The following is a 26,093-nucleotide window of genomic DNA, read 5'->3' as shown; positions in this document are numbered from 1 at the left end:
GAATGAACAGAACTGTAAATAGAATTATTGGTAACTTTTCCCAAAAGAGAACGTTTAGCATTGAAACTCACATTATTAAGAGTGCTCAAGTGAGAGCACTACCAAGATAACTGACTTACATAAAAATGTAAACCTATAAGCAGAGAACAAAACCGTGAATGCCAATCACTTGTAGGTTGTTGTAGAGGATAAATCCTAGTAGTACATATATACCTATAATGTCACAGTCACGTATTGCATGAAGATATCCAGTTCTAATTGTGGACCAATCACGTGTCCTGACTTTTTTGTCATGACGGGTCAATCTTTGTGCTCTTTAGCAATTTCAAGCTGGCACCTCCGCTAAGGTTTTGGAAAGCACATACCAAAGCTGAAAATAGAAAGACCATATTAATGCAATGAAAGAACTCATGCGCTTGTCACAAAAATAACCGACGTCAACTTGACGACGCTGCCTCATCTGGCATTCTAGAACCACCACTTAAAGAGATATAGGTAACTAAATTTTTAGGGAAATACAGAGGTCTTAAATAATGAGAAGCTGTTTAGTGATGTGCCTATATCAGAAAAATACATGGGAGCACGTTCATATGCGAGAAGGTTGAGGATTTAATCAAATAGGTAAACAACACACCCTTAAGGCAAGGAGAAGCATTTCTCGACCGCTTGGCACTACAATGATTCAATTCAAGCCATCAAGTGAATATGTTTGGCATCGATATTTTATAGCATCAACTCGTGTTCCAAATCATCTAAAAATCAATATGTTGGCAATTTTCCAACTAGAAAAAAAAAAGAATGTTGAAGATCGTGTAGGGTATGACAGACCAAGCAAAAGAGACCAACAATGTCGAAAAGAACAGTCTACTTACAGGCCTTCGGTTCCTCACATAAAACCGGATCGGAGACCCTGTCTCATCAATTACCACAGGGGTCAGGAATTTTGTACTGCCGACAAGCGAGGCCATGGAGAATGTCACAACCACTCTCTTGATTGAAGGGACTTTTGCACATGATTTGAGAACATTTAGGGTCCCTCTGGCTGCAGTATCTACTATTTCAGCCGGTAATAAGATTAGAATCCCATCAGATAAATTTATGTTGAAATACCTAAGAAATATTATATCATTTGCCATTTGATTGACTGCACATACAAAGGACAAGTTGAAACGAACTAGAATTTTGAAGATACAATACTGAAGATAGAGAAATGATGGATAACAGCAAGATACAGACGCCTGGGCTTCAGCCGCTGAGAAAATCACCGGTGATGCTGTATATAAAACAGCTTCACACCCATCAACTATCAAGTTGAATTACCCTTCTTCCAGCAATTCTGCTTTAAATAAATGTACTCTCTCCTTAGCCCCTTTGAAGGCTAGAAGGTATCATGTCTTCTTTGAATCATAAGTTTAATTGCACATGCAAGAACAATATTTAATTTGGCTGATTAAAATTGCTGTAACTCTCAGTCACTTGACTGCAATTATCAAGTTATGATGTCGGTTCTGTATTTGATTCGCTCAAGTGGTCATGTATGATTGTACTGCAAGAGATCTAATTTTCAGGCATTTAAATCTGGACGACTTAATGTAATAGGCAACCTGAACGCCCAAAGGCAAGTAGGCATATGCATACGCGTGCACACAACTGCCCACAAATAACACTTGGATATTACATGTCTGAGTTTATCCAAAAGGTAAGAGATCATTAGGAAAGAACAGATTCATGTTATGATAGATTTTGTTACACATTTTGTATCGTCTAAAATGTTTCAACTAAGAAATTGCAAACCATACTAATACTAAAATGAGCAGACCGAATATTCAAAAGGTTGAAGATTCTGAAGATTAGAGCATGAGCATAAAGTTGCATAAACTTATTGGGATTGCACACAGTTGCTTTGACTGTATTGTCACGACCCGAACCCCAGGCACATGCACATCCCTCAATGGTCGATATTAAATTTGCAACATCCCAGGAATTGTTGCCGACCCATTCTTTTATTTTGCACATGCGGAAACGTAAAACAATCTCCATACAACAAAACAATGGGATAGAAACGTAGGATATTATTTTTCACAAACCACAACTACTACATCACAGTACTTATACATATAGACCAGTTTAATACCCCAAGATCTGATACAAAAAGTGAAGCTGTTTGATTACCTACTAACTAAGCTTCTGTCTATAAGACTGGGGTTTACTATTACAATACCATATTTCTCAATATCTCGGGGGTGAACTGTCACCCTACATCCAGTCTTGACGGAAAACCCGTCATCACTTGGAAGGAGATAACGAGAGTCCTATTCCTCCTTTACCGCAATCGACTGTACACGACCTGGCCTTCCTCCATTTAGGGACCTGAAAAATGTTAGCCCACTAAGGGGTGAGATCACATCTCAGCGAGTAAATCTCCTAATTCCAGATTAGGTGAAGGGTACATCCAGCATGCAATCTAATCACATTTCTTACCACTCTTTTAACACCAACAAGTTCCTGCGTATTAGCCTCAAATAAAATATTCCTAACAGTATCAAGTTCACACATCACAGGAACACTTTAACATAAGCATATGCAAGGGCGTGAATATCCATGTAAGCATACAAGCCACAGTCAATGCAACAGACAACAATCTTCCGGTAAAGCCGGGTATCTCGTGTGTCAGAAATGATGTCAATGCTCAGATAACAGTCTTCCGGTATAACCGGGCATCGCCTCACACCGTTGAGCGCGGCATCGTCTACATCTAGACGGCATTCCAATTAAGGAGCATCAGTCCAGCCTCCACTGCGACCGGCATCCGTTGACGTGGGGCATTCCCGAAGGAGCATCGTCCGGCCCAAAGGCACGTGACGGAATCATGTCGTGAATGCATATGATCGATGTCACATTTCAATAATCAATTATATACAGCATCCATAGCATCAATTGAGAAATTTCGTAGCAAGAATACTTCAAAACAACCATACATTCTTACTAGCCCAAATTCACAGAAAACTGTCCAATTACGTTCTCCCAAATTCGAAGTCAGAAACCCACTCATATGAACTCGAAAAATTCTCAAATTTGGACACGTGTTAGAAAACATAAAAAAAAACATTTTTCATGAAGACACCGAGATCCAAATCTCTCTGGATTCGGCCCAGAAATTCTTTCTATCCAGCACAAAATCGGATCCAGTTCCAGAGAGCCAAACCCATCGAAATCAGTACGTTTTTGGGTCGAAATATGCTTCGTTTGACTTGAAATTTAATTATGTTAAACTAAAAGTTATAACAAACAACTTTTGTGAAGGAATCAATTGGAAATTCGGCCTCTAAAGGTCATTAACAGCCATCGGAATCATAATAGGTCACGGATTACAAGACTGTCCGATTACTGTTCCGAGGATGGCGTCATTAAAATCGTCATCTTTTTAATTTCTAAAAATTAAGAGAAAATATATGTTATTATTTAAGATGCTCACAACGTTTCTTCAGAACAAAATCATTTCAAAATCGCAACACAAAGTTGTCTACAAAATTAGTAAAACATACACGTTCTAGAAACTGTTTCAGTAATCCACTACTGTTCTAGTCCGAATTTTCCACCACGACTTTTGTTTTGCTCTCTACGCCTTATCCAAGCTTTTCTATGTCTATCATAATGTCCCTAACTAAGATCTATCCATATATAACATCATCTACATGTTTTTAACTTGTACAAATTCCTAATAGAGGTACTCAACCCCTAGTCCAAATTTAGAAGACAACTCACCTAATCACAACTAACGGCGGCTCTCGTTGGTGCTTGAATAGCAACACAGAGATCAGCCTTGATCCTCTTGGTGATGGTGTTGAGCCGAAACCGCAGAAGATTGTGAAGTGGTATGATGGCAACGGCAACACACAAACTTATAAAGTTTTCGGTAGAGGAAACTAAGTATGGAGTTGGGTCGGTTGTGCGGTTCTTGTGCGGGTGAGGGGGGTTTTTCCTCACTGAAACTATACGACCTATATTTAAAAACCATGGTGGTAGGCGGTTGTCGTGTATGTGGGTCCAAGAATTTTTTTTGTAACGTCACGTTCACGTCTTGGTTTGTTTTGTTCTTAGTCTCCGGTTTGTCGTTCAAGAGGAAGCAAAAATGGAAGTAGCACGTTCAAGGGAAAAGAAAACAACGGCTTGTACGTTGAAAAGGACAAGGAAGAAGAATAAACTAAGAGGAAGAAAGGGAAAGATGGAAACTGCCGGGTAAAATACAGCAGGCAAATTTACAGCAAACCGACTTCTACGCGTAAGAAAAAGGATGGGGAAGGAGAGTGTAAATTGATGGGAAGTTTCATTGAAGTTTCCTTCAGCCTTTTGCCTAATTTTCCATGGAAACTTTGGCCACCCATCAGCCTCATAGGCCCCACCAAGTTTCCAACATTGTTTCTTCTAGAGAAGATGAAAGAAAGGGTTGGAAATCTACGTAAACGGCTGAATCCGAATTTTGAAGTGATTCTCATAGTCTTTTCCCATGGAGAATGAGTTCCTTTCATTATCAAGTGGTCCCCTATCTTTTCCAAGTCAATTTCCATTAAATACCAAGGAAATTGAGGTGAGGTTGTAGGAGAGATGGATTCCTACGAATTTCTTTTTTCTTTGAGAAGACTTCTCTTCTTTATTTAGTTACCAATCTAACATCCCATTCAATAGGGTCAAGTCCTTTAGTAACCAATTATAATACCTCTTAAATTGTTTCACATTAGAAGTCTTAAAATCCTACTTAAAATGTAGCAATTCCCTTGCTCTTCTAATTTGTTGATCTTGCATATTTCGTGAACAATTACCATCATCCATAAATTTTGAGAAGACGCAACAATGTCCTTGAGATGAATTGTGACACGTGAAAATTCTGAATTTCTGTAATCGACATCATTTCATCGGTTAATTTCAGTCAAAATGTGATTTTTAGCACAACTGAAACTATCGGTTAGTTTTTGGGAACTTTTGGTGCACTGACCCGTGGTCGATTATTTCCGAGCCACGATATATATATTTTCGACGCATTGGCAACTTTCGATTGTCGTGAAAAATCTCGAGGTTTCAATTACGAGCACAGGGTACCAAAACAACAGAAAAATCGGTTTAGTGCCGATCGATGAGAAATTTGTAATTAGTTGGAATCACCCAATCCTAATTTTATTTCTATCAAATCGACCTATTTCCGATTTCTGATAGATTTTCGATCGTGCCGAACTGATCCTTGTAGACTAACACGGTCGAGCAGTCGATTCCTGGTCGAATTTTCAAGTCTGTTGCATCAAAATTCTTTAATAACTTTCCCGATTAGTCAAGTTATCTCATGAGTGATCAGCTCAGAGAATAGCGCTATAGACACGTCGACGAAAAGCCCGAATTATTTAATTGAAGACAGAAGCGAAAAATCAGGCTGTCACATGTATAGTCAAGGTGGGGCAACAACTCGACAAGACAGGATGCTATGTAACCGGACACTTCAGTTACGCATCCCACCTTCGTTGTGGTACTCATCTATCCTCTACTCTTCTCTCGTTGGCATTGAATCTTGAACAGGGGCTTGGAAGAGAGTATGCTGAGAGCAATTCATATTAAAGGCAAAAACGATTCTCTTTACTAAGTTTAGAAAATATCAAGTTCTGCAAGTGTTTCAGATTCGTTTTTCTAACCATCTTGTATGAGGTATTGACAAATTCTTTTATTTTTCCACAAAAGCTAGATGAGGAAACTTTGATGGACCCCCAACTCTTGTTCATATGTCATGCCTTGCATGGCTTAATGCAAGTCAATTTCATGAAGAGGTTTTCTTCCTTTACCAAAGGAAAAGATGAGCTATAGAAGATTGCTTTTCAGGGGCACAAAAAAGAAAGGAAAATAAAAGAAAAGACAAGAAAAGAAAAGAAAGCTAAGTCCTGCATCAAGTTGATATTTAATTCACAATCATAGGAGCTGTTTGATCTTGAATGGCAATGATCAACTTTACCCAATTAAAAGCCAACAGATTTGATCTGGTTCGCGCTGGTCTTCTGTTTGCGTTTGGTGAGAGTGAGGGTCAGTACGTATGTGTTGCGTAAAGTTCTATATGGAAAGTTTTGTTCATCTCAATTCAAGGAATGGGAGGGTAAGTATGGTAATTTCAGAAGGATGGAAAGAGACGATGAGTTGCAAATCAGTATAGCCTTGTGCACTGGGATGCCCTTTATATTAAAATTTTGATATTAAAGCAAATTACCCGAATCCTGGTGTCAGGGCCTTCAATAAAATTAAATTTGATCATTGTGCACCACGTAAGAAACTAAAGTGCAGCTTTACTGTGATCGATTATGGTGGAGCACCAGCCAGAAATTAGTATACAGATTAGTGGCCCTATTATTAGTCATTCATCATTTAATCCGTTGTAGGAGTTGATTAATGAGAATCCTTTCCAAAAGAATATGGGAATAATCAACAATTCATTTTCCCAGCCATTCTTTTGGATTTTTGTCTAACTATGAATGGTTCTTAGGATTCCTCATTATCCATGTTAGAGGTGGCCTTTTCTGTTCCAGAACAAACACTGGGCATTGCTTCACCTCAACTTACATGCAAAACAAGTATTCGTGCATGACGCCAAGAATAGAAATCAGTGGCAAAAGCAGAAAACTACTCCAATAAACAACGTTCATCATCAGCTTTCAAGTTTAAATTTACACTGAGCAAGTGACTATGCATGCTTCAACAAAGTCTAATAAAAGGGAAGCATTAAATTTATGCAGACACTTTTTATGACTATAAGTTCGTGGAAACCACATATATGCCTTTGAAGTATAGGGTTTTCCTTGTCACTTGTCAGGAAACTCAAACAGAGAGAAAGCCTTTCTCCTTGAGGCTTTCCACAGTGTCTCTTAGACTGACCTCCAAAGGAATGAACTTCACACCCAGACCTTCAATCTGCTCCCTTGACACCCGAGGAGCCGACTGGTATGGTTTGTCATTTTCACATCTGCGTCAACAATGATTCATGCATCTTTAATAATGTCAATGTTCAGTAGATAGGATTCCTTCTAGGGATGCTCATAAAATGTAACTCTTCTCTTTAGAAATTGAAGAAATATGGGGGCTTACTTTTCAGGGAGGTGCAGTGTTGGATAAAAGTTGTGCAGGATCTTCAAAACGCCATGACAATGTATTGCTTCTCCCGCCATACAATATCTGCCGCTAGCTGAAGGATTTTTAAGAGCTAGAATATGTGCATGGGATACATCTCTGACATCAACAAATTTGTAAGAGATTTTGGGAAATGTTTGAGCTCCTGCATTGTATAAGCCTCAAATTATTCTCTTTGTAATCACAAGAGCAGAGTGCACTTTGGCAGGAAAAGGAGTTTCCATGTGCAGTTGCGTCTCTATCTTGCAGAGAAATTTGGCGACAAGTCCTTATTCATTTGCAGAATATCAATGGTCAATATCAGACAAAAAATGAGATCCAAAATGCTGACACAATGATAATAGACATGTCAAGCATTGAGTTTTAAGAAATACCATTGAGGAGGGTCAGTATCATCTCCATAGAGAGATTGACAGTAGGCTGCAAGAGAGGGCCAATCACATGTCCAGGGTTTATCACGACCAGGTCCATCCTATTCTCTCTTGCAAAATCCCAAGCTGCCTTCTCTGCTAAGGTTTTAGATAGCACATACCAAAGCTGAAAAAATAATTAAACCAAAGTCAGGCGATGAAAGAGCTCGCACCACTGATGGATGTGATCATCATCAACATAACACTGAATTTGCTCTGCCTTGTTTGACATTTCAAAGCAATGGATGAGGAGCACTAGAAAAGAAATTATTTAAAAGTTGTCCATCACAAAAATCTAATTGTCATATAGAGGTATTCAGTGAGGCAAAGCACTCAACTTGTGTGTCTTACATTGGCCAAATATGGGCAAACAAACGAACATGCTTGAAGGTTGAGGGCTTAACCAGATAGGTGGATGGAAAAACAATTAAGGCAAGGAAGATGATACCTCGACTGCTTGGCCACTAAGAGTAAGCTAGGACTGAACATGTTCAGCCTCAAGTATTCAATTAAATTAACATGAATCAAGCTTGAATACTAGCCAAAATAAAATCTATTGAGGATTTTTTATTGGAAAAATACATCCAGTTGATGGGGCATCACAGACCAAGCAAAAGAGATTCTACTGTCAAAAGCCAGCTTACTTACAGACCTTTGATTCCTTACAGAATGCTGGTCGGAGAACCATGTCTCATCAACTACCACATCAGAGGTCAAAGGCTTCCCATTGCACACAACCGCAGCCATGGAGGACGTCAAAACCACTCTCTTGATAGAAGGGGACCTTTGCACATGATCTGAGAATATTTAGGGTACCTTAAACTGCAGGAATTACTATTTCAGCCTGTGGCATGTAAGGAAAGGAATCGGATTAGAATGGTTTTGTCGAATCATCTAAGAAATGTTGGATCATTTGCCATCTGATAAACTGCACCAGACGACAAGGGAAAAAGAACTAGAATTTGAAAGATGTGACGCTTTGCATTTAACAAATCCATGAAATCATGATGTACAACTGCAATAAGCAGATACCTCAGGGTTAGAAGCAGAGAAAAAAATTGGCGATGCTGTATGAAAGACAGCCTCGCACCCATCAACTTTTGAGTCAAAAGACCCTTCTTCCTGCAATTCTCCTTTGAAGATATGTAGTCTCTCCTCAGCCCCTCCAAGTTCCAGAAGGTGCTGTGTCTTCTCTGGACCACCTGCTTATGCATTCAAAAAAGGAGAATTTGATTTGATGGAATGAAACTCTGGGAGCTTTCAGTCACATAACACGAAATGTTATCAATAGATAAGAAGACCACAAATATAAATTTATGCATCGGATCTAACTATAGAGGTAGCATAAGATTGTGTGCAAACTTGAATAGTTAAGCCAATGGAATCAGATATTGCAAGAGCTTCATATCTTCAGCTAGTGGACTCGGATGCTATTGAATCAAATGCACCCTGAGCATAATGTATATGTATAGGCATGCGCACAAACCCTTACAAACAAGTACACACATTGGGAAATTCTTCAGTTCCTACATCATACGTGTCTCAATTAGTCCCACTGCTGACACCATTTTTAATGGAAAATCAATTTCCTTGAGCAACCGTGTTTCTTCTTGCGCATGGAAATGGATTGCATGTAATTATGCAATTATGGCATTGAATCAATCTCGGAATTTAAAAGAGATGCCGAATGGTGACATGATGTGTAGAAGAAAGAATCATTTCATGGAAAATAGTACGTGTGACATAGAAACCATCAAGTAATACCGTTGACAAAGTTCAATATCAATTCCACCGAGAGATTGACTGTAGGCTGCAAAGAGGGCCAATCACATGTCCTGGGTTCATCACGACCAGGTCGATCCTCTTCTCTTTAGCAAATTCCCAAGCAGCCTTCTCCGCCAAGGTTTTGGAGAGCATATACCAAAGCTGAAAATAGCAGAGCCACAACAATGTGATGAACGAACTGACAGACAACGGACCAAGCAAAAGAGACCAACAATATCAAGAAAAACCATCTTACTACCTTTGATTCCTCGCAGAAAACCGGATCCGAGAACCATGTTTCATCAACCACCACACCAGAGGTCAGAGGTTTTCCATTGAGCACTACTGCAGCCATGGAGGAGGTCACTACCACTCGCTTGATAGAAGGGACTTTTGCACATGATTTGAGAACGTTTAAGGTGCCTCTGACTGCTGGATCCACTATTTCAGCCTGCAACATGAAGGAGGTCATCAGTACGATTTTGCCAAATCATCCGAGTAATATCAGATCACCCATCATATGAATCTACAGTACAAAGCGGAAGGAACTGATATGTGCAGACACCTGGGGATCCAAAGCCGAGAAAACCACAGGTGATGCTGTATGAAAAACGGCTCCGCACCCATCAAGTATCGAGTCAAAGGACCCTTCTTCTAGCAAATCTGCTTTAAACAAATGGAGCCTCTCCTTGGCCCCTCCAAGTGCCAGAAGATGTTGTGTCTTCCGTGAACCATCTGCTTATATGCACATACCAGAATGCAGAATTAGATCTGATAGATCACAATCTAAGTTCCTTCATATAGAATGACATCAAGTTATGAATCATGAAACGTGCTAGTACTTGATCTTGACTTGAGTTGCAACATATCCACATCTATAGAAAACCAGGATTAAGAAATAATGGATTCGAATATTGCAAGGGATTAACTCTTTAGGCAGCAAAACTCGAACATGTTATATTGCCAGATCTCCAAAAGCACATAGACAAATCAGTATATGCGTACACATGCACTTATGCACTTCCAAATAAATACACGCATATGCGAGTGAATCCAAATGGGAAGAGACGATTTGAAAAGCACACTTTCTGATAAAAACGGAATTTGGTACAAAGTCCATGCATCAGAATGATTCGACTAAGAAACTGTGAATCATTCTCTAAGAATAGAGTGCACCACCTAAGAATCAAAAAAAAAAAAAAAATTAAGAACAAGACATGAAGATGAAACGATGAACTTACTGGTGTCGCGGATGGTCGCTTTGACTGTATAGCCCCTATGAAGCAGCAAGTTGATGAGCCATGATGCTATGTAACCAGCCCCTCCGGTTACACAAACCACCTTCTCTGTTGTGCTCATTTTCCCTCTCCTCTCCTATCCTTGGAGCTGAATCTTCTACTGGTCCTTTGGATGGTCTATAACATTTGCATTCTATATATAAGGAAAAAAAAATCATCTATGGTTGCTTTCAGATAATGTTCAACTTGAATAATTTTCAACCTTCGCATGTCTCGCCAACTTAAATCCTTCAATCAGAGAAGATAGATGGAGAAAGTTTGAATGATCACCTATTCTAGACCACAGGGGTTGGGCGCCGACAGAAATATCCGATCACTTGTGTCATGCCTGACTCAAAGGCAACTTACTTGCCTAAGACGGCTATGTTTCAAAGAAATGTCTTCGGATGCCATGCCTACAGGAAAGATTCGTTTCAATTTAGCCCCATGTAATAAACTACTATTCGTTTCAATAATGATGTCATGACTCGTATCAACTAATGAATTATCAAATACTTTCAAATTTTACAAGCGGATCCATCTACTAAGCGGAAAATTTCTAAGATGATAACTTGCTATGGTAAAAGCGGGCTAAGTTTTACATTTGTGACCCAATAGTTATTGACCTACTGGCGAGGCCTGGCGAGCTCGTCGAAATAATGATAACTTGCATTTCATTTGAAGTCAATAAATTCTTCACTCTGCTAGGAACTTACAACCTTGCAATTTCACTGGGAAGTCACTAATTTCGCATTTGAATTTTTTGTTTAGAGTGATAACCTAGTGAAAAAAAAAAAAAAAAAAAGAGAAGGTTGATAATGTATTATTGTATTTATTATTGGTAAATTGTCAACATTTTGGTAAATCACCGTTAGTGCATTTGGCCAACAAACTGTCGGTTACACTACTTTACAATGAGATATAAAGATTACTAATCATATCATAAGATCACCATGCATGGAAAGTTGTTTGTTATTTGGCAACGAAATATTAGAATTCTGCGCAACAAGTTTTATATAATCACACTAATGAAACACATAAAAGGTTATGTACTAAATAAGGAAACAACACAATGTTTTCAAAAGGAAGGCAAGCAAAAGGAATACTACTTTCAGCGTTGCCATGCGCGTTTCTCGGCAAGATTCATAACAAGGACGAGGCAAACGTGGAGCGAGTGGTGCGGAATCTCCCTTTGTCCTTGGCCAATGGATTCCTCTCTTCAATTTTCTCTCGTCTTCCCATATGTCTTTCTCGTGGAAAAGAAATTCTTCCTTTGTAAATCCTTGGTTTCTGAGTATCTGATCTGGTTTTAAATGGTATGTACGTAGTCATCTTTTTCTTCCACGTAGCTTCTTGGATGAACTTGCTCTGGCTCAAGAGGTAATTAATGACTTTATTTGCATCATTTAGTTGATTTGCGGAGATCTAATGGTAGATTTTAGCTGCTAGATTGTGTTTTCGTAGTGCTGAAATGAAGAGCTTTAGACTCTAAAATTTCATTAAGGCGCCCCCGCATACTTGGTGAAACCTACATGGTGTCCCAATGGATGAAACATGGCCTAGTATCTCGTAGAGAACATTGAATAGAATTACCAAGAAAAGAAATGTAACTGAAAAAAAAATAATGGGTCCCGATAACATTTATTTCATCGAGGACGGTTCTAGTCGCTTGCACCGCATGGTTTTACCCGTTACTTGAAGGGCGCAGGAGCACGAAAACACTGATAGAGAAGATATCGAGAGAATGGAGATGGCAAGTTTACTTGGGTCTCGCATGGTGGCTTTAACAGTGTAGCCACGCTGAAGCAAGAGCTTGACCACCCAAGAAGCTATGTAACCTGCCGCTCCAGTCACACGCACAACTTTCTGCTTCTCCTCTCTCGTGCTCATCATCATCTTCTTCTTCTCTAATTAGTGTAGGAACCAAAAGTACTTGGTTCCAATTGCTTTGATATTAATTGTAGAGTGCGCAGCTTATAAAATATGGAAAAGCATTAAAATACTCATATCAAACTAGCTGATACAATAACACACTCAAACACATTAATACAAGCATACACTCAGCTATTCTATTTTCTTCTTCCCTTCTCGATCACGGAGGGATAACTCACCCAAACAGAGTTACTGAGGCTGTAGTGCCTCTCCCTGAAGTTCACCGTTGCACCTGGTGACTTCCTGTTCCAAAGCTCTCACTGCTGAAGGCTTTCCCTGAAGCTCACATACGTGTGGCTTCGTTGCTGGCCTGAAGTTCTCTGCCTGCGTATGGCGTGAGTCCCTCTCCCTGGCCTCCCTACTCTGCCCGCGGTGGCTTGAGGCTGTTAAGCCTCTCTTCGAGGCCTTTCGGCCTGCTCCTTCACCTTGAGAAGGCCTTATGGCCTTCTCCTTTGAGGCACTTTGGCCTGAGCTTGAATGCTTCACATACTGCCATATTTATAATCATCTTCCGCCGCCTGGACTGTACCGCCTAAACTTTTTATTTTTTTATATATATTTTTTTAATCAGCTTGTGGCTTCTTCAAGAATTCTTCTTCGGCGGTTTACGAAGTGACGCTGCAGCACACTTCTCTTTGGCTTCTTATTATTATATTAGGTGTTGTGTTCCAACAATTAGCAGCTAAATTTTGCAATTCGCACTGATCTTCTGTGAGCGATGGGTGAGAGATAAGCAGCTTACCCTTATCCTGGTGGCCGTGCCTTCTATAAAGATGGTGACCCTGTAAAGATCAGGTCTGATCAAAGGAGGCCAGGATAAGGAGCGGCAGTCAAGTTTACCTGGGTCTCGCACGGGCGGGAAGGAACAGAACTGTAAATCGAATTAGAGGGACTTTCTAAATGAGAAAGTTTAGCATTGAAACTCACATTATTAAGAGTGCTCAAGTGAGAGCACTACCAAGATAACTGACTTACATAAAAATGTAAACCTATAAGCAGAAAACAAAACCGTAAATGCCAATCACTTGTAGGTTGTTGTAGAGGATAAAACCTAGTAGTGCATATATACCTATAATGTCACAGTCACGTATTGCATGAAGTTATCCAGTTCTAATCGAGGACCAATCACGTGTCCCGACTTTGTCATGACGGGTCAATCTTTGTGCTCTTTAGCAATTTCAAGCTGGCACCTCCGCTAAGGTTTTGGGAAGCACTTGCCAAAGCTGAAAATAGAAAGACCATATTAATGCAGTGAAAGAACTCAAGCGCTTATCACAAAAGTAACCGACGTCAACTTGACGACGCTGCCTCATCTGGCATTCTAGAACCACCACTTAAAGAGATATAGGTAACTAAATTTTTAGAGTAATACAGAGGTCTTAAATAATGAGAAGCTTTTTAGTTAAGCTTTTTAGTTAAGCTTTTTAGTTATGTGCCTATATCAGAAAAATACATGGGAGCACGTTCATATGCGAGAAGGTTGAGGATTTAATCAAATAGGTAAACAACACACCCTTAAGGCAAGGGAGCTCGACCGCCTGGCACTACATTGATTCAATTCAAGCCATCAAGTGAATATGTTTGGCATCGATATTTTATAGCATCAGCTCGTGTTCCAAATCATCTAAAAATCAATATGTTGGCAATTTTCCAACTAGAAAAAAAAAAATGTTGAAGATCGTGTAGGGTATGACAGACCAAGCAAAAGAGACCAACAATGTCGAAAAGAACAGTCTACTTACAGGACTTCGGTTCCTAACACAAAACCGGATCGGAGACCCTGTCTCATCAATTACCACAGAGGTCAGGAATTTTCTACTGCAGACAAGCGAGGCCATGGAGAATGTCACAACCTCTCTCTTGATTGAAGGGACTTTTGCACATGATTTGAGAACATTTAGGGTCCCTCTGGCTGCAGTATCTACTATTTCAGTCGGTAATAAGATTAGAAGCCCATCAGATAAATTTATGTTGAATTACCTAAGAAATATTATATCATTTGCCATTTGATTAACTGCAGATACAAAGGACAAGTTGAAACGAACTAGAATTTTGGTGATACAATACTGAAGATGTAGAGAAATGACGGATAACAGCAAGATACAGACGCCTGGGGGTCAGCCACTGAGAAAATCACCGGTGATGCTGTATATAAAACAGCTTCGCAGCCATCAACTATCAAGTCGAATTACCCTTCTTCTAGCAATTCTGCTTTAAATAAATGTACTCTCTCCTTAGCCCCTTTGAGGGCTAGAAGAAATCATGTCTCCTTTGAATCATAAGTTTAATTGCACACGCAAGAACAAGATTTAATTTGGCTGATCAAAATTGCTGTAACTCTCAGTCACTAGACTGCAATTATCAAGTTATGATGTTGGCTCTGTAATTGATTCGCTCAAGTGGTCACATATGATCGTACTGCAAGAGATCTAATTTTCAGGCAATTAAATCTGGACAACTTAATGTAATAGGGAACCTGAAAGCCCAAAGGCAAGCAGGCATATGCATACGCGTGCACACAACTGCCCACAAATAACACTTGGATATTACATGTCTGAGTTTATCCAAAAGGTAAGAGATGATTAGGAAAGAACAGATTCATGTCATGACAGATTTTGTTACACATTTTGTATCGTCTAAAAGGTTTCAACTAAGAAATTGCAAACCATACTAATACTAAAATGAACAGACCAAATATTCAAAAAGTTCAAGATTCTGAAGATTAGAGCACGGACATAAAGTTGCATAAACTTATTGGGATTGCAAACAGTTGCTTTCACCGTATAGTCAAGGTGGAGCAACAACTTGACAAGCCAGGATGCTATGTAACCAACACTTCAGTTACGCATCCCACCTTTGTTGTGGTACTCATCCATCCTCTACTCCTCTTTTTGGCATTGAATCTTGAACAGGGGCTTCGAAGAGAGCATGCTGAGAGCAATTCATATTAAAGGCAAAAAAGATTCTCTTTACTAAGTATAGAAAATATTTAGTTCTGCAAGTGTTTCAAATTTGTTTGTCTGACCATCTTGTATGAGGGATTGACAAATTCTTTTATTTTTCCGCAAAAGCTAGATGAGGAAACTTTGATGAATCCCCAACTCTTATTCACATGTCAAGCCTTGCATGGCTCAATGCAAGTCAATTTCATGAAGAGGATTTCTTCTTTTACCAAAGGAAAAGATGAGCTATTTAAGATTGCCTTTCAGGGGCACAAAAAAAAAGAAAAAGAAAAGAAAAGAAAAGAAAGCTAGGTCCTGCATCAAGTTGATATTTAATTCAAAATCATAGGAGCTGTTTCATCTTGAATGGCGATGATCAACTTTACCCAATTAAAAGTCAACGGATTTGATCTGGTTTGCACTGGTCTTCTGTTTGCGTTTGGTGAGAGTGAGGATCAGTACGTATGTGTTGCGTAAAGTTCTATATGGAAAGTTTTGTTCATTTCAATTCAAGAAATGGAAAGGTAAGTATGGTAACTTCAGAAAGATGGAAAGAGACGATGAGTTGCGAATCAGTATAGCCTCGTGCACTGGGATGTCCTTTATATTAAAATTTTGATATTAAAGCAAATTACCCAAATCTGCAGGGCCTTCAATAAAATTAAATTTGATCATTGTGCACCACGCCAGAAACTAAATGATGCAGCCTACATTGAAGACCGGCTCTCGACCAAGAAGATCGGCCCGCATTAAAGCTCGACGAAACCGAGAAGCCATAACGAGATATTGAGTCCATTCCGGAAGTTGGAAAGACACCTTGCCACGAAGTCGTTATGCTTTTACTATTTCTGCTAATTTTAATGTCCTGTCTTTATTTCTCTTAGTTTTAATGTTCTGTCTTTATTTCTCCTAGTTTCAATGCTCCGTCTTTATTTCTTTGACGATATAAGCCCAATTTCTTGTAGAAGACTAACAGTTTTTTGATGAATGAAAAACTTTGCTTGAAGCAAGTATCGTGAACCTTGTAGAGTTCATCTCCTTGAAAACCTAGAAGAGTTTTCACTCCGTCTTGAAGAGTCGGAACTTTTGAAATCTGCATCCTTGAAGAGTTGTAGTCATCAATCTAGAAGAATCGGTGCCCCCTCAACTTCGTTGGAGGCCTAGAAGAGCAACCAACGAAGTTCCTATCTTTTCCTGTTATGTTCGTTACTTCCAACCCAATTTCGACTATCCTACACTGCTTATTTAAAAAAAAAAACCAAAACACAGAAATTGTAGATCCAGAAGTTTTTGTTCATTTGGCTTTGGAATCAGGTTGATCCGATCTATATCAATAAGCTTGCACAAAGTGCTGAAATTCCTGTTTGTCCTGTTTCCGTGTGCGAGTCACTCTCCCAATCCTATTGTTTGAGAAAGCCTACCCTAGGCTTGCATCATTTGGTATCAGAGCTTTGGAGGAGAGGACAATGCCTCCAAGACAAGCTAGGCGTCGTGGCGGCAGAACCCTTCCCCTCAATGAATTGCACACACTTGCTGAGAATATGCAACGACAAATTGACGAATTGACGCAAGAAGTTCAACGATTGAGGGCTGAAGCAAATAATTCTCCACACCCTTCCCATGGTGACTCTTCCTCTTCGGAGAGTGTTCAACCTATTCACAGTCGGAGGCATGTTCGACATCGTTTACAACATATTCGTGAGCCAGATTGGGAAAAGGAAGTTAAGAAAGATGTTCCAGAATTTACAGGTAATGAGTCTCCTGATGAAATTGTTGATTGGCTAACACTTGTGAATGAGGTGTTTGAGCATCGAAATGTTCCGGAGAATCGTCCGTTGGGATCATTGCTATGCGATTCCGAGGCAAGGTAATTGCTTGGTGGAGACGTGAAAAACAAACTTGCCAAGCTGTTGGCAAAGCACAAGTCACTTCGTGGAGAAAGATGGAGGGCAAGATTCAAAAATATTTTCTTCCCAAAGGATATAAGAGAGAGCTCTACCAACGGTACCAAAATCTAAAACAAGGTACACGAACGGTGGACCAATACACCAATGAATTCAATGAGTTGGTGATTCGTAACAATATCCAGGACCCAGAGGATGTGCTTGTGAACAAATACTAAATGGTCTTCAATTTTACATTCAAGACGCCTTGAAGTCCTCAACATTTGGGACTTAGGAGATGCACACCAACGGGCACTCAAAATGGAGCGCTCTCATTCTCGGAGACAGCAATCTGCTAGTAAGCCTTCTACTCAGCCCCATGTTTCGAAGCAACTTGCTACATCTGAAATACGTTGCTATTCTTGTGGGGAGTTGGGTCATCGTGCTAGCAATTGTCAAATCAATAAAAATCGACCAGCCGGTAAAGCCTTTTGGTAGATGATGATTCTGATGAGAATGCTGAGAATCCACTTGAAGAGGAGTTGAAAAATGATGAAGAAGCTGCGGATGATGAACAAATAGTGCATGCTGACACTGGCGAACTTCTTATGGTGCGGAAAATTTTTCCTACTCCTCGAGATGACACTGGAGATAGGTGGTTACGTACCAATATTTTCCATTTTGCTTGCACAATCATGGGAAAGGTATGTCAATTAATTATTGACTCTGGTTGTTGTGAGAATATAATTTCTGAAGTAGCGGCTAACAAGCTGAAGTTGGAATTAAAAGTGCACCCTACGCCTTATAAAATGTTGTGGTTGAAGATAGGTGCTAAGGTAACTGTTTCAAAACAATGCCTTGTTAATCTATCCATCGGTTCTGTTTATAGTGACAAAATATGGTGTGATGTTCTGCCGATGGATGCTAGTCACATTATTCTTGGTCAACCATGGCAATTCGATAAGAGGACTATGCATGATGGTTATCGAAATACATGTTCTTTTGAATTTAGAGGCAAGAAGATTACATTGGCACCTAGTAGGGTGGGAGATTCTTCCGATGATGATGGCAAGAATTCGAGGACGAATTCTTTTAAAGATGGGGAGGATGATGCAGCCTACATTGAAGACCGGCTCTCTCGACCAAGAAGATTGGCCCGCATTAAAGTTCGGCGAAACCGAGAAGCCATAACGACATCTTGAGTCCATCCCGAAAGTTGGAAAGACACCTTGCCACGAAGATGTTATGCTTTTACTATTTCTGCTAATTTTAATGTCCTGTCTTTATTTCTCTTAGTTTTAATGTTCTGTCTTTATTTCTCCTAGTTTCAATGTGACAGCCTGATTTTTCGCTTCTGTCTTCAATTAAATAATTCGGGCTTTTCGTCGACGTGTCTATAGCGCTATTCTCTGAGCTGATCACTCATGAGATAACTTGACTAATCGGGAAAGTTATTAAAGAATTTTGATGCAACGAGACTTGAAAATTCGACCGGGAATCGACTGTTCGACCGTGTTAGTCTACAAGGATCAGTTCGGCACAGTCGAAAATCTATCAGAAATCGGAAATAGGTCGATTTGATAGAAATAAAATTAGGATTTGGTGATTCCAACTAATTACAAATTTCTCATCGATCGGCACTAAACCGATTTTTCTGTTGTTTTGGTACCCTGTGCTCGTAATTGAAACCTCGAGATTTTTCACGACAATCGAAAGTTGCCAATGCGTCGAAAATATATATATCGTGGCTCGGAAATAATCGACCACGGGTCAGTGCACCAAAAGTTCCCAAAAACTAACCGATAGTTTAAGTTGTGCTAAAAATCACATTTTGACTGAAATTAACCGATGAAATGATGTCGATTACAGAAATTAAGAATTGTCACATGTCACAATTCATCTCAAGGACATTGTTGCGTCTTCTCAAAATTTATGGATGATGGGAATTGTTCACGAAATATGCAAGATCAACAAATTAGAAGAGCAAGGGAATTGCCACATTTTAAGTAGGATTTTAAGACTTCTAATGTGAAACAATTTAAGAGGTACTATAATTGGTTACTAAAGGACTTGACCCTATTGAATGGGATGTTAGATTGGTAATTAAATAAAGAAGAGAAGTCTTCTCAAAGAAAAAGAAATTCGTAGGAATCCATCTCTCCTACAACCTCACCTCAATTTCCTTGGTATTTAATGGAAATTGACTTGGAAAAGATAGGGGGACCACTTGATAATGAAAGGAACTCATTCTCCATGGGAAAAGACTATGAGAATCACTTCAAAATTCGGATTCAGCCGTTTACGTAGATTTCAACCTTTTCTTTCATCTTCTCTAGAAGAAACAATGTTGGAAACTTGGTGGGGTCTATGAGGGTGATGGGTGGCCAAAGTTTCCATGGAAAATCAGGCAAAAGGCTGAAGGAAACTTCAATGAAACTTCCCATCAATTTACACTCTCCTTCCCCATCCTTTTTCTTACGCATAGAAGTCGGTTTGCTGTAAATCTGCTTGCTGTATTTTACACGGCAGTTTCCATCTTTCCCTTTCTTCCTCTTAGTTTATTCTTCTTCCTTGTCCTTTTCAACGTACAAGCCGTTGTTTTCTTTTCCCTTGAACGTGCTACTTCCATTTTTGCTTCCTCTTTAACGACAAACCGGAGACTAAGAACAAAACAAACCAAGACGTGAACGTGACGTTACAAAAAAAAAAAATTCTTGGACCCACATACACGACAACCGCCTACCACCATGGTTTTTAAATATAAGTCGTATAGTTTCAGTGAGGAAAAACCCCCTCACCCGCCCAAGAACCGCACAACCGACCCAACTCCATACTTAGTTTCCTCTACCGAAAACTTTATAAGTTTGTGTGTTGCCGTTGCTATCATACCACTTCACAATCTTCTGCGGTTTCGACTCAACACCATCACCAAGAGGATCAAGGCTGATCTCTGTGTTGCTGTTCAAGCACCAACGAGAGCCGCCGTTAGCTGTGAATAGGTGAGTTGTCTTCTAAATTTGGACTAGGGGTTGAGTACCTCTATTAGGAATTTGTACAAGTTAAAAACATGTAGATGATGTTATATATGGATAAATCTTAGTTAGGGACATTATGATAGACATAGAAAAGCTTGGATAAGGCGTGGAGAGCAAAACAAAAGTCGTGGTGGAAAATTCGGATTAGAACAGTAGTGGATTACTGAAACAGTTTCTAGAACGTGTATGTTTTACTAATTTTGTAGACAACTTTGTGTTGCGATTTTGAAATGATTTTGTTCTGAAGAAACGTTGTGAGCATCTTAAATAATAACATATATTTTTCTCTTAATTTTTAGAAACTAAAAAGATGACGATTTTAATGACGCCATCCTCGGAACAGTAATCGGACAGTCTTGTAATCCGTGACCTATTATGATTCCGATGGGTGTTAATGACCTTTAGAGGCCGAATTTCCAATTGGTTCCTTCACAAAAGTTGTTTTTTATAACTTTTAGTTTAACATACTTAAATTTCAAGTCAAACGAAGCATATTTCGACCCAAAAACGTACTGATTTCGATGGGTTTGGCTCTCTGGAACTGGATCCGATTTTGTGCTGGATAGAAAGAATTTCTGGGCCGAATCCAGAGAGATTTGGATCTCGGTGTCTTCATGAAAATGTTTTTTTTATGTTCTCTAACACGTGTCCAAATTTGAGAATTTTCGAGTTCATATGAGTGGGTTTCTGACTTTGAATTTGGGAGAACGTAATTGGACAGTTTTCTGTGAATTTGGGCTAGTAAGAATGTATGGTGGTTTTGAAGTATTCTTGCTACGAAATTTCTCAATTGATGCTATGGATGCTGTATATAAATGATTATTGAAATGTGACATTGAAGATATGCATTCACGACATGATTCCGTCACGTGCCTTTGGGCCGGACGATGCTCCTTCGGGAATGCCCCACGTCAACGGATGCCGGTCGCAGTGGAGGCTGGACCGATGCTCCTTAATTGGAATGCCGTCTAGATGTAGACGTTGCCGCGCTCAACGGTGTGAGGCGATGCCCGGTTATACCGGAAGACTGTTATCTGAGCATTGACATCATTTGTGACGCACGAGATGCCCGGTTTTGCCGGAAGATTGTTATATGTTGCATTGACTGTGGCCTGTATGCTTACATGGATATTCACGCCCTTGCATATGCTTATGTTAAAGTGTTCCTGTGATGTGTGAACTTGACACTATTAGGAATATTTTATTTGAGGCTAATATGCAGGAACTTGCTGGTGTTAAAAGAGTGGTAAGAAATGTGATTAGATTGCATGCTGGATGTACCCTTCACCTAATCTGGAATTAGGAGATTTACTCGCTGAGATGTGATCTCACCCCTTAGTGGGCTAACATTTTTCAGGTCCCTAAATGGAGGAAGGCCAGGTCGTGTACAGTCGATTGCGGTAAAGGAGGAATAGGACTCTCGTTATCTCCTTCCAAGTGATGACGGGTTTTCTGTCAAGACTGGATGTAGGGTGACAGTTCACCCCGAGATATTGAGAAATATGGTATTGTAATAGTAAACCCCAGTCTTATAGACAGAAGCTTAGTTAGTAGGTAATCAAACAGCTTCACTTTTTGTATCAGATCTTGGGGTATTAAACTGGTCTATATGTATAAGTACTGTGATGTAGTAGTTGTGGTTTGTGAAAAATAATATCCTACGTTTCTATCCCACTGTTTTGTTGTATGGAGATTGTTTTACGTTTCCGCATGTGCAAAATAAAAGAATGGGTCGGCAACAATTCCTGGGATGTTGCAAATTTAATATCGACCATTGAGGGATGTGCATGTGCCTGGGGTTCGGGTCGTGACATTCAATGCTCCATCTTTATTTCTTTGACGATATAAGCCCAATTTCTTGTAGAAGACTAACAGCTTTTTTATGAATGAAAAACTTTGCTTGAAGCAAGTATCGTGAACCTTGTAGAGTTAATCTCCTTAAAAACTTAGAAGAGTTTTCACTCCGTCCTTGAAGAGTCGGAGCTTTTGAAATCTGCATCCTTGAAGAGTTGCAGTCATCGATCTAGAAGAATCGGTGCCCCTCAACTTCCTTGGAGGCCTAAAAGAGCAACCAACGAAGTTCCTATCTTTTCTTGTTCTGTTCATTACTTCCAACCCAATTTCGACTATCCTACACTGCTTATTTCAAAAAAACCAAACACAGAAATTGTAGATCCAGAAGTTTTTGTTCATTTGGCTTTGGAATCAGGTTGATCCGATTTGTATCGATAAAGATACAACTGTTCTCCTGAGCTTGGGCAGTGCTGAAATTCCTGTTTGTCCTGTTTCTGTGTGCGAGTCACTCTCCCGATCCTATTGTTTGAGAAAGCCTACCCTAGGCTTGCATCACTAAAGTGCAGCTTTACTGTGATCGATTATGGTGGAGCACCGGCTAGAAATTAGTATAGAGATTAGTGGCCCTATTATTAGTCATTCATCATTTGATCCGTTGTAGGAGTTGATTAATGAGAATCCTTTCCAAAAGAATATGTCCCAGCCATTCTTTTGGATTTTTGTCTAACTATGAATGGTTCTTAGGATTCCTCATTATCCATGTTAGAGGTGGCCTTTTCTGTCCCAGAACAAACACTGGGCATTGCTTCACCTCAACTTACATACAAAACCTCAGGTTGTTAAAAGTAGTCGCACATGAAGCCAGGAATAGAAATCAGTGGCAAAAGCAGAAAACTGCTCCAATAAACAACGTTCATAATCAGCTTTCAAGTTTAAATTTACACTGAGCAAGTGACTCTAAGACATTATGCATGTTTCAATGGAGTCTAATAAAAGGAAGCATTAAATTTATGCAGAAACTTTTTATGACTATAAGTTCGTGGAAACCATATATATATACGCCTTTGAAGTAAAGGGTTTTCCTTGTCACTTGTCAGCAAACTCAAACAGAGAGGAAGCCTTTCTCCTTGAGGCTTTCCACAGTGTCTCTTAGACTGACCTCCAAAGGAATGAACTTCACACCCAGACCTTCAATCTGCTCCCTTGACACCTGAGGAGCCGGACTCGTATGGTTTGTCATTTTCACATCTGCGTCAACAATGATTCATGCACCTTTAATAATGTTAATGTTCAGTAGATAGGATTCCTTCTAGGGATGCTCATAAAATGTAACTCTTCTCTTTAGAAATTGAAGAAATATGGGGGCTTACTTTTCAGGGAGGTGCAGTGTAGGATAAAAAAGTTGTGCAGGATCTTCAAAACGCCATGACAATGTATTGCTTCTCCTGCCATACAATATCTGCCGCTAGCTGAAGGATTTTCAAGAGCTAGAATATGTGCACGGGCCACATCTCTGACATCAACAAATTTGTAAGAGATGTTGGGAAATGTTGGAGCTCCTGCATTGTATAAGCCTCAAATTATTCTCTTTGTAATCACAGGAGCAGAGCGCACCAGGAAAATAAGTTTCCACGTTCAGTTGCATCTCTATCTTGCAGAGAAATTTGGTGACAGGTCCTTAGTCATTTGCAGAATATCAATGGTCAATATCAGACAAAAAATGAGATCCAAAATGCTGACACAATGATAATAGACATGTCAAGCATTGACTTTTAAGTAATACCATTGACGAGGTTCAGTATCATCTCCATAGAGAGATTGATGGTAGGCTGCAAGAGAGGGCCAATCACATGTCCAGGGTTTATCACGACCAGGTCCATCCTATTCTCTCTTGCAAAATCCCAAGCTGCCTTCTCTGCTAAGGTTTTAGATAGCACATACCAAAGCTAAAAATAATTAAACCAAAGTCAGGCGATGAAAGAGCTCGCACCACTGATGGATGTGATCATAATCAACGTGACACTGAATTTGCTCTGCCTTGTTTGACATTTCAAAGCAATGGATGAGGAGCACTAGAAAAGAAATTCTTTAAAAGTTGTCCATCACAAAAATCTAATTGTCATATAGAGGTATTCAATGAGGCAAAGCACCCAACTTGTGTATCTTATATTGGCCAAATATGGGCAAACAAACGAACATGCTTGAAGGTTGAGGGCTTAACCAGATAGGTGGATGGAAAAACCAAGATTAAGCTAGGACTGAACATGTTTTTTTTTTTTTTTTTTTGGTAAAGAAGGACTGAACATGTTCAACCTCAAGTATTCAATTAAATTAACATGAATCAAGCTTGAATACTAGCCAAAAGCAAATCTATTGAGGATTTTTTATTGGAAAAATCCATCCAGTTGATGGGGCATCACAGACCAAGCAAAAGAGATTCTACTGTCAAAAGCCAGCTTACTTACAGACCTTTGATTCCTTACAGAATGCTGGATCGGAGAACCATGTCTCATCAACTACACATCAGACGTCAAAGGCTTCCCATTGCACACAACCGCAGCCATGGAGGACGTCAAAACCACTCTCTTGATAGAAGGGGACCTTTGCACATGATCTGAGAATATTTAGGGTACCTTCAACTGCAGGATTGACAATTTCAGCCTGCGGGCATGTAAGGAAAGGAATCTGATTAGAATGGTTTTGTCAAATCATCCAAGAAATGTTGGATCATTTGCCATCTGATAAACTGCAACAGACGACAAGGGAAAAAGAACTCGAATTTGAAAGATGTGACGCTTTACATTTAACAAATTCATGAAATCATGATGTACAACTGCAATATGCACATACCTCAGGGTTAGAAGCTGAGAAAAAAACCAGCGATGCTGTATGAAAGACAGCCTCGCACCCATCAACTATTGAGTCAAAAGACCCTTCTTCCTGCAATTCTCCTTTGAAGATATGTAGTCTCTCCTTAGCCCCTCCGAGTTCCAGAAGGTGCTGTGTCTTCTTTGGATCACCTGCTTATGCATTCAAAAAAAGAGAATTTGATTTGATGGAATGAAACTCTGGGAGCTTTCAGTCACATAACACGAAATGTTATCAATAGATAAGAAGACCACAAATATAAATTTATGCATCGGATCTAACTATAGAGGTAGCATAAGATTGTGTGCAAACTTGAATAGTTAAGCCGATGGAATCAGATATTGCAAGAGCTTCATATCTTCAGCTAGTGGACTCGGATGCTATTGAATTAAATGCACCCTGAGCATAACGTATAGGCATGTGCACAAACCCTTACAAACAAGTACACACATGCACGTATGAGTTAATTGCAAAGGTAAGAGATATTACAAGAGAACAGTTTTCATGTATGAGTTAATTGCGAAGGTTAAGAGATATTACTAGAGAATAGTTTTCTCATCATAACTGAGTAACAGATTTTGGTACCACTTCCGTATTATCTAGAACGTTTCAAGTTTCCAACTAAGAAAGAGTTAACCGTTCAACTACTAAATTGGATAAACCAAAGATTCAGAAATCCAATATTGTGAACAACGGAGCATGAGCAAAGATAAAAACTTACTGGGATTGCGTACAGTTGCTTTGACCGTGTAGCCACGCTGAAGCAACAATTTGACAAACCAGGAGGCTATGTAAACGGCCGCTCCAGTTACACACACCACCTTCTCTGCTGTACTCATCTCCGCTCCTCTCTTCTCCTTGGAACCGGGGATGAGAGGGATACTGATTGCAATACATTTATAAGTGGGAATTCTCTTTTATGAATTCAGGATATATTCAACCTCGACACTTTGTCAAGATCATTTATTTGACCGGCTTGTGTGAGGGACTTACGTTCACTCTTTGTTTTAAATATGTTTCTAGAATATGTGTA

At 39.6% G+C, this 26,093-nt stretch overlaps 2 protein-coding genes across 2 annotated transcripts; both read right to left on the bottom strand.

Annotated features, from left to right (window-relative positions):
• Positions 1-6,653: 6,653 nt before the first annotated feature.
• LOC104454626 (phenylacetaldehyde reductase-like) lies at positions 6,654-10,760 on the bottom strand. Its single transcript, XM_039318152.1, has 6 exons — positions 10,571-10,760; positions 9,895-10,064; positions 9,589-9,780; positions 7,530-7,692; positions 7,114-7,315; positions 6,654-6,991 (listed from the first exon to the last, which is right to left on the bottom strand). Exons 1-6 carry the CDS (start codon positions 10,686-10,688, stop codon positions 6,847-6,849), a joined length of 990 nt encoding a protein of 329 aa, XP_039174086.1. The 5' UTR covers positions 10,689-10,760; the 3' UTR covers positions 6,654-6,846.
• A 12,534-nt stretch (positions 10,761-23,294) lies between these two features.
• On the bottom strand, positions 23,295-26,072 carry LOC104454635 (phenylacetaldehyde reductase). The gene is given in 10 exon segments (XM_039318150.1): positions 23,295-23,417; positions 23,419-23,440; positions 23,563-23,591; positions 23,594-23,751; positions 23,976-24,138; positions 24,662-24,714; positions 24,717-24,792; positions 24,794-24,853; positions 25,043-25,212; positions 25,782-26,072. Coding segments are annotated over 10 exon segments (972 nt in total). The 5' UTR covers positions 25,900-26,072.
• Between the last annotated feature and the right edge of the window lie 21 nt (positions 26,073-26,093).

Source organism: Eucalyptus grandis, chromosome 7, assembly GCF_016545825.1.
Source record: "Eucalyptus grandis isolate ANBG69807.140 chromosome 7, ASM1654582v1, whole genome shotgun sequence".
In the NCBI taxonomy this organism is placed as follows: domain Eukaryota; kingdom Viridiplantae; phylum Streptophyta; class Magnoliopsida; order Myrtales; family Myrtaceae; genus Eucalyptus; species Eucalyptus grandis.
Note: the sequence above shows the minus strand (reverse complement) of the source record. Positions and strands in the feature narration are given on the sequence as shown.

Coding starts and splice junctions, on each gene's coding strand:
- LOC104454626 (XM_039318152.1), bottom strand. CDS start 10,688: ATGAGCACAACAGAGAAGGTGGTTTGTGTAACCGGAGGGGCTGGTTAC. Junction 10,065..10,570: donor AGCGACCATCCGCGACACCA/GTAAGTTCATCG, acceptor GCATATAAGCAG/ATGGTTCACGGAAGACACAA. Junction 7,316..7,529: donor GATACTGACCCTCCTCAATG/GTATTTCTTAAA, acceptor GAATAATTTGAG/GCTTATACAATGCAGGAGCT.